Source organism: Nicotiana tomentosiformis, chromosome 4 (genome assembly GCF_000390325.3).
Source record: "Nicotiana tomentosiformis chromosome 4, ASM39032v3, whole genome shotgun sequence".
In the NCBI taxonomy this organism is placed as follows: domain Eukaryota; kingdom Viridiplantae; phylum Streptophyta; class Magnoliopsida; order Solanales; family Solanaceae; genus Nicotiana; species Nicotiana tomentosiformis.
This window is the reverse complement of record NC_090815.1, coordinates 122158233-122166663: the sequence shown is the minus strand read 5'-3', so window position 1 is coordinate 122166663 and position 8431 is coordinate 122158233. Positions and strand designations below refer to the sequence as shown.

The following is an 8431-nucleotide window of genomic DNA, read 5'->3' as shown; positions in this document are numbered from 1 at the left end:
CATGGTGTGTAAATCTTAATAAAAATAAATATATTCTTATTCTAGAGGTACATAAGAAAATGTCATCCTTTCTTGTGGAGCGGGCCTAACGCCTCGACAGTATAGATGCTCTATGGATCACGCCGCACGTCCCTCAGCAGTGTACACGACACTGTGAATCGGGTTGTACGACCTCGACAGAAAACGTTCCTAATAATAATAATAATTACACGATACTTTGATATTATATTGCACCTTGTGAAGCTAATTGATAAATTGGAAAGTATTGGAATTGAAAGAATTAATTATCTCTACTTGTTAAGGAAATTATTGTTAATCCTATAAATCATGTTGATTTAATATTTCTATTTCTCATATTATTGACCCTTAGTGAGTGTTAAAGTCGACCTCTCGTGACTACTTCTTTCCCTGAGTCTTTTTTCTTCTGAAAGTACCTTCGCAAACCTGTCAAATATAATATAAATCAATTAATTAATTAACACGAAAAACTTTTCTTGGTATTAGTATTACTATATACAACTATATAAGATGGTAATGTTCAGAAGAGAGTTGAATTACCTTTTCAAAGTTTCTTCATTTGTGCCACCATTTTTGCATTGTTCAGATAGGCCTGTTTGCAAATTTACCCTTGAAACAGGTTTCTTCAATAAAGTTTTCCCTATTTCAACCAATTTGTCCATGTTCTCTTTGGTTGCTATGTCAACAGAGGAGTCTGTTCCAGTTAATGTGTCATCCTACAATTGATGAACAATATAATTATCTTAGTCAAGATAAAGTCATAAGATCTAAAACTTTCCTCTCTTTTTTCCAATATTATATTTGAAAGAGTTTGACTAATATATACGGCACTAGTATACAAAAACTTTATATTATCTGGTCGCTCAAAAGCTAATTACAACTATTTTTTTTATTGCAAGCATGAAATGGTATAACTTGCAAAACATGATAAGTAAGATGATACAAGAGATAGTATAACAACCTTTACGGTATTAAAGTATAATTAAATTCTATTTGAAAATAGGTGGATCTCTAAACAAAGCAGCTTCAACTGTATGTCGACTAAACAACATCAACATCAACATCAACAACGACCCAGTGAAATTTTACTAGTGAGGTTTGGGGAGGGTAGAGTATATGCAGACCTTACCCCTACCCCGAAAGGATAGAGAGACTGTTTCCGATAGACTCTCGGCTCAAGAAAACGAAAAGACGACGAAAAGAGGCAATATATTAAAATGTATTAAAAGGTTATTCAATCAATTGTTTTTATGTAGCAAACCAAGACAACCCGCATTCAAGGAATAGAAGCTACCATCCCCAGGGAAATTCTATTATATCTCTCCCCAACTTCTCATCTAACAATAAAGAAATTCAGTGGCGGAGGCAGGATTTTCACTAAAGTGGTTTAAAAAAATTATATAATTTAAACAGACTATGGCCAATGGGAATTAAACGAGCAAAGGTTTTGAACCCCCTTGATCACTGAGCTATGCTTTTGGACTGCGTTAATGAAATACAAAATATAATACATAAAGGCATAAAATGAAATTTGCCTGATATGTATAGTGTACCCCTTCCGTACCCTAAATCTGCCCTTGCCAAGAATAAGATAGTTAAGACACTCAAGTTGTCGAATGATTTAGGATCAAAAGAAAAAATCAATCCGAAGAGAACCTCAATAAGATAAATTAATCGGAGTTCCCACCATTTGGTCTTAGGCAACAAAGATCAACTTTAAGGACGAAAAGGGCGATCCATCTATTAATACCAATCAGTACTTAGAATTTTTATTTTTAGGCTTATTATAGAATTGTACCTGAATACGAAGGTAATTTTCTTCAGAATGAAGAGATTGGAAAACAACAGAAATATGAAGATCAACCATATCACCACTGGCTTGAGTAAAAACATCCACAATTGGAGTTGAACCTCCATTAAGAAGCCAACCCAAGATACCCCATTTGGATGCAATTTTAGCATTATATTTCTGTTCCACTTTTGCTGATCCAGTGCCTATAGATATCACCAAAAACCTCCCATAATCAATGGGTTTGATTGGGAAGAAATCTGGGTTTCCAGTCATTATTTGATGGGTTACTTGGCTTGTAGCAACAAGGGCCTGAAATAGCAATTACCAAATCATATACTCCTATATAGATTTCCAACTATACAAACCTCACATGTAAGGGGGGAAAGAAAGAAGGATATACATAATGCGTTTGGTATGGCAGAAGTCATTTTTTGAAGAAAACAAAAATGATATGAACTGTTTCTTAGAAAGAATTTATGGTGTGTTCGATTGGAGAGTGAATTATGTTTTCAAAAAAAATTGCTTCCCCCGAAAAACTGTACTATACAAATTGGACAAAAACGATTTTTTGATAAATGAACTTTGGATTCTTTTGAATCTTGGTAGAAGAGAAGATTCTATTGTAGTCAATGTCTCATGCAACAGAGTCTCCCCTAGTTTCTCCTCTATGACTTGGTGAAGATACTTTCCATTATACTTTGGTCCCATTAGAGATTTCAAGGTCTTCAATAATGATCCAAACAATACCATCGATCTGTAATGAAGAGCAAGTATTTAAGATAATATTGTACTTGAAACAAGAATTTAAATAAAGTAGTAGTAGAAATAGAAAAAGTTACTTTTTCTGTGGGAATATCTTAGGGCCATGTTCAAGATAGAAGGGTTTAATGTCTTTAGCAGCAAACAAAGGACGTTTGTCTTTGTCTAGAGGTGTTAGCATGGCTGTGACTAGACCACCAGTGCTTGTTCCTGCAATTATATCGAAGTAATCCGCAAGCCTTGTATCTTCACCATCCAATTTCTATTCATCCAAATTTAGAACTCTTTAAATATAAATTTAAAGTGCTAAGCATGTACATGAACGCGGTTTTCCAGGGCACATACTACTTAAATTCTAAACCAAGACGACGTAAAAGAATTTTTACGCTATTAAGTCACTTAAAAGATAATTACAGCAGAACTAAAGGGAGGTAACGGGGTTCAATAAAATTTGCCGCCGAAAAACTGTACTATACAAATTGGACAAAAACGATTTTTTGATAAATGAATTTTGGAACTCTTTAAATATAAATTCAAAGTATTAAGCATGTACATGAATACGACCTAAAAGAATTTTTTAGTCACTTAAAACATAACTATTCTTTGGAACAACCATCCTCTATAATAATAATTCGCTATAGTAGCCAAGTACTATTCTTCATATTATATTATAATATTTTCTCTATAATATCATTTCACTATAGCAACAAAAAAATATCAGAACAAATGAGACTATTATAGAGAAGTTTTGATGTACCTATGGTAGCTAAGTTTTCTTTGGAACGTATACTATTCTTCATATTGTGTTATAATATGTTCTCTATAACAACATTTCACTATAGCAATCAAAAAATATCAAAACAAATGAGATTGTTATATAGAGGTTTTACTGTACCTATAATTGTTTGGGCAGCCGTGGACAAGTCAAAGGGCAATGGATACTTGAACTTGAATAGCCAATGAGGTATAATCACCAACCACTAATATAAAGGTATGATGTAAATCATACAAGATTTGAACTTCTATAATTAAGGACAACTTTTTTTCACATTATCATTTCGCATGATAGGTAACTTTAGATAATTGCATATATGGATGGAGTTCTTTTTCAGTTTAATATCTTACAAATCAAAAATGAGAATAGACATTTGTTTTAGGTTTAATTATAGAGTAGTCCACAACTAATATTGAAAAAATACATTTTAGTTTATTATTTACTTTTTCTAATTGGTATATATAGATTATATGCTAACTGTATATGGTTATACACATATTATACATAAATTATACATATATCATATATCCGCTAGCTATTTTTGGCGTAAGTGATTGAATGAACGGGTATTTAGGTTAATTCTTCTTTTTTATATTTGTGTAGTGTTTACCCGAAAAATCAGATAACGTTAAATTTGTGTGTGGTTCTAAGGATATGCGATACAATTTGATACTAATCGTATAGAGAAATAGAAATATGAGTGTTCTTGGCTATGAGAATGAGAATAATGAGCAAAAGAATGAATAAGGTAAAAAAAAATAAACAAGCATAAGGAGATATCTTTCAATATAAGAAGTGATCTTTTTTCTATAGTGTATTCTGCCCCCTGCTTACAAGGATTCCTCCGTTTATAATAGAGGGATCCTTCTTTGTTCATAATAAAATAAAGCATATAGTGGAGGACTCAGAATGAATTGTCTCTTCCTCGATTTACGCCAAGATTCTATCCCTTAGTGCGGTTGTAACGGCTCTTTTCTGTGAGCTCGATACTGGCTCGAACTCGTTATTGGGTCGAGCCCTCGGTTTTGGCTTGAGTTCGACCTTCGGGGTGGGCGTAGCGCATTTCCGACCTCGAAGCAATGCCCTGCGGGTCGATTTGGCCACGGGCTCGATCAAAGTATCGAGTCGACTACTCGATCAGCCTTCGGACTCGAGGCTAGTTTGTACTGTCTTCGGAACTCATCCCGAAACCCTACTCCGGTTGCTTACCATTGGAACTCAACCGAACGTAGGAAGGCCGAAATCTATTTCGACCGTATACATGCAGAAAGATAAATATTGACACGCCTATATAATATGGCTCAAACTTGTGAAAAAGGGGGGAAAGAAAGAGATGGATCTGAATATACTTCAGAGGAATCAACCAAGATCACTTGTATTTTCTTAATTTTATAATTCAGTAGGATGACAAAGAAAAGTTGAGTGTAAATAAAGAGAAATCAAAAAGTAGTACCCTGATTATTTGTATAGAAAGATAGTAATAGTCAAAACAAGAAAAGCAACTTTTCGCGCATCGCACCGTGTAAATTTATACTACATTTATATGTGAATTGCTCAGATCATCTAAATTGCTAAAAGTAAACTTCAATAAAAAAACAAAAATATATCATTCTATGCACGCATATAGAAGTATTTAATTCGTTTAAGTTATACAAAAGACTTTATCGTGCCTTAAAATAAACGTTTTCTCAAAGTTGATTATTCAAAAGACTTTATCGTGCCACTGATTCTAATGTCATTCTCAAAACCTTAATTTAATAACCACTTATGGTGCTTTCAATTAGCCATATACAAGACTTAAAAACTAATCAATTTCCTTTTTATAAATATCAAATAATAAAATAGTTCACACAGATTTTAATCCGATTGGTTGAAAAACAGAAGTATCTTCACGATTCTTCTTCTAACACGCTATACAAAATTATTTGACGGGTCTATAAAAATCACTTTAGTTTATGTATACGGTCGAAATCGAGCTCGCCTACAACTTGATAATTTAGGCTTGAAACGTGGCAACCAAAGACGAAGATCAACCTCGAGTCCTACCGAGCTAGAACTTGAGGTCGGAAAGCCTGCCTTCGAGGAGCAGTGAGTACCGTGTCGACCTTGGCCTCGAACGAGCTCGGAGAAAAATTATTGAGATAACTAACAGAAGACCGAAATATCAGTGACCAATCGGATATTACGGCAAAAATACCGGAACGTATCAGTAAGGAACCGACAATCAGCGAATCAAGAGATTTTTATCTTTTATAAAAATGTACATAGAGTAGGGCTCCTCTACTATAAAAAGGGGCGTGATAACACATTGTAACACGCATCCCTAAGCAATATATTATTATTCTCTTTAAGTTTTTATTATTCTCTTGTTGTTCTGTTCGAATATCAATCAAAGCATTTTTTGGCTCGAGGGTTGCTAACCCTCCACGGCTAAAACTGTTCAACTTGTGTGGTTAGCATTTACTTTTCTATTACCGATTTTAATTGTCATATGATTTATCGTTTTGTATCAAGTTAGATCATGTATCCTTAAAACCACTTACAAATTCAATTGTTATCCGATTTTGAGGGTAAACAGTTTGGTGCCCACCGTGAGGCTAAGGATAATAGTGGTTATTTGATACGAATCTCCATAACACACGCTACTTTACACTTGTTCTTTGAAGTGTCTCTAATTTCAGGTTAAAACTCGAAATGTCGAACTCTCAATTGGCGCCCTTACATGTTGATAACGAGTCCGGTTATCACGATGAAAACAACAACATAGCGCTTGATGATGAGATACCTCCCGTAGATCCCGTTGGAATTCCAGTCGCGGACCCAATCGACGCTAATTCACATGTGGCTATTGACGCAAATTTGCCTACTGACCCCGAGAATAGCATCAGTGGTGGAGCCAGGTCGACAACTCAAAATACATAAACATTAGAGGAGACGGGATCAATTTACGGGTGATCTTCGAAATACTGCAGGCATAACAGGCGGCGATAGCTCAGTTACAGAACCAAAGCCATGCACCGAGCAGAGTTGAACCCGATTCACCCCGAGAAGTTACCCCACAGGGATGAACCGGTCACGAGACGGTCAAATGAAAATGTATCGGCAGCTGACCCCGAGATCATAAATGTAACGACCTGACCAGTCGTTTTGAGCTTTAGCACGCTGTTAGGCGGTTTGAGGCCTTGAGCAGCTTCATTTCAGGTATTATGACTTGTACGCGTGGTCGAAATTTAATTTTGGGGATTTTCGAGTTGATTTGAAAAGAAAATTCTAATTTCGGAAGCCTTAAGTTGGAGGAATTGACTAAAGTGTGATTTTTGAGTAAATGACCTCGAAATTGGGATTTGAAGATTCCAATAGGTTCGTATGATGATTTTAGACTTAGGCGTATGTCCGGATCGGGTTTTGGATGACCCGGGAGCGTTTCAGCATCTATTATGGAAGTTGGCATTTTGGAAGAATTTCATAAATTTGAGTTGAAGTGCATTTCAGTGTTTTCGATGTACGTTTGAGATTCCGAGCCTGAGAATAGCTCCGTATGGTGATCCGGTATTGGGAGTGCGTCCGGAAGTGAATTTGGAGGTCCGTAGGTCATTCGGGGTCATTTGGCGAAAATTAGAAATTTGAAGGTTTTTGGAGAGTTTGACTGGGAATGGACTTTTTGATATCGGGGTCGGATTCCGATTCCGGAAGTTGGAGTAGGTCCGTAATGTCAATTATGACTTGTGTGCAAAATTTGAGATCAATCGGACGTGATTTGATAGGTTTTGGTATCGATTGTAGGAATTTAAAGTTCTAAAGTTCATTAAGTTTGAATTGGAGGGTGATTCATAGTTTCGATATTGTTGGATATGATTTAAAGGCTCGACTAAGTTCTTAATATGTTTTGGGACGTGTTGGTATAATTGGTTGAGGTCCCGAGGGCCTCGAGTGGATTCCGGATTGTTAACGGATCGAGTTTGGACATGGAAGAAATGATGAGGCAGCTTATATCTAGTGCAATCGCACCTGCGTGAAAAGGGCCGCAGGTGCGAGCTCACAGGTGTAAGCCATGAGTCACAGGCGAAGAAGAGGAGGCTGTCCAGCAACCGTAGGTGCGGAACAATTGGGCGCATGTGCGAAGAAATATCCGTAGAAGCGGAATTTGAGGTGGAATCGCAGGTGTAGGTGCGAAGTTGTACTAGGCAGAGGGCATGCGCAGGTGCTAGGTTTTGGCCGCACCTGCGGGACCGCAGATGCGGTGAAGCGGTCGCATGTGCGGGAGTCGCTAAGCAGAAGGGTTCTTTAAGAACGGGGGTTTGGCCCATTTTCTTTCATTTTCTCTTGGTTTGGGCGATTCTTGGAGAGGTTCAAGTGGAGGATTTTATCATCAATGGCAAGGTAAGTTATCCCCACCAAATTTGAGTTAAATACATGATTTTTATATGGATTCAAGCATGAAAATTGGTAGAAATTGTGGAATTTTGATAGAAAATATAGCATTGGTAATTTTGGATTTTGACCACGAATTTGGGCATAGAATTGGAAATAAATCATATATTTGGGTTCGTGAGGTTATGGGTAATGGTTATCTTCGAATATTTTCGGAATCCGGGCACGTGGGCCCGAGGGTGATTTTATCAACTTTTTGAGCGGAGTTGGAAATTGTTGTAGATTGAATTATAATGAGTGTTAGAGTATATATTTATGGATTTGCACATTTATTGACTAGTTTTGGAGCGACGAGCATCGGTTTGAGTTGTTGGAGCGGCTTTGGAGACGGTTATGGAATTGCGTAGCGAGGTGAGTCTCATTTCTAACCTTGTAAGAGGGAATTAACCCATAGGTGAATTGATTAAATATGTGATTCTACTTGCAGAGGTTACGTACGCATGAGGTGACGAGAGTCCGTGCGTAACTACTAATTATGCTTATGTCCGGGTAGTTTTAGGTTTACACCATACCTTGTTGATACCGTTATTTGATTATGTTTATTATTTGCCTATAAAGAGTTGAAATTGAGGATTTCGAGACTTGAAAGTTTTCATTGAATTTTGTATTTTTGTTTTGAAAAATAATTTAAGAAATATTATAATAACTTAAGAAAT

General features: G+C 36.3%; 1 protein-coding gene across 1 annotated transcript; it reads right to left on the bottom strand.

Moving 5' to 3' along the window:
• Positions 1 to 356: 356 nt before the first annotated feature.
• Positions 357 to 2413, bottom strand: LOC104117937 (patatin-like protein 2). The gene is made up of 3 exons (XM_070201718.1): positions 1817 to 2413; positions 559 to 734; positions 357 to 444 (listed from the first exon to the last, which is right to left on the bottom strand). Exons 1-3 carry the CDS (start codon positions 2081 to 2083, stop codon positions 357 to 359), a joined length of 531 nt encoding a protein of 176 aa, XP_070057819.1. The 5' UTR covers positions 2084 to 2413.
• Positions 2414 to 8431: the final 6018 nt, after the last annotated feature.

Bases quoted from the DNA above. Each gene is read 5' to 3' on its own strand.
- LOC104117937 (XM_070201718.1), bottom strand. From the start codon at position 2,083: ATGACTGGAAACCCAGATTTCTTCCCAATCAAACCCATTGATTATGGG. The intron at 735-1,816 runs GTACAATTCTAT...CATCAATTGTAG, and splicing joins AAAATTACCTTCGTATTCAG to GATGACACATTAACTGGAAC. The intron at 445-558 runs GTAATTCAACTC...TATATTTGACAG, and splicing joins AATGAAGAAACTTTGAAAAG to GTTTGCGAAGGTACTTTCAG.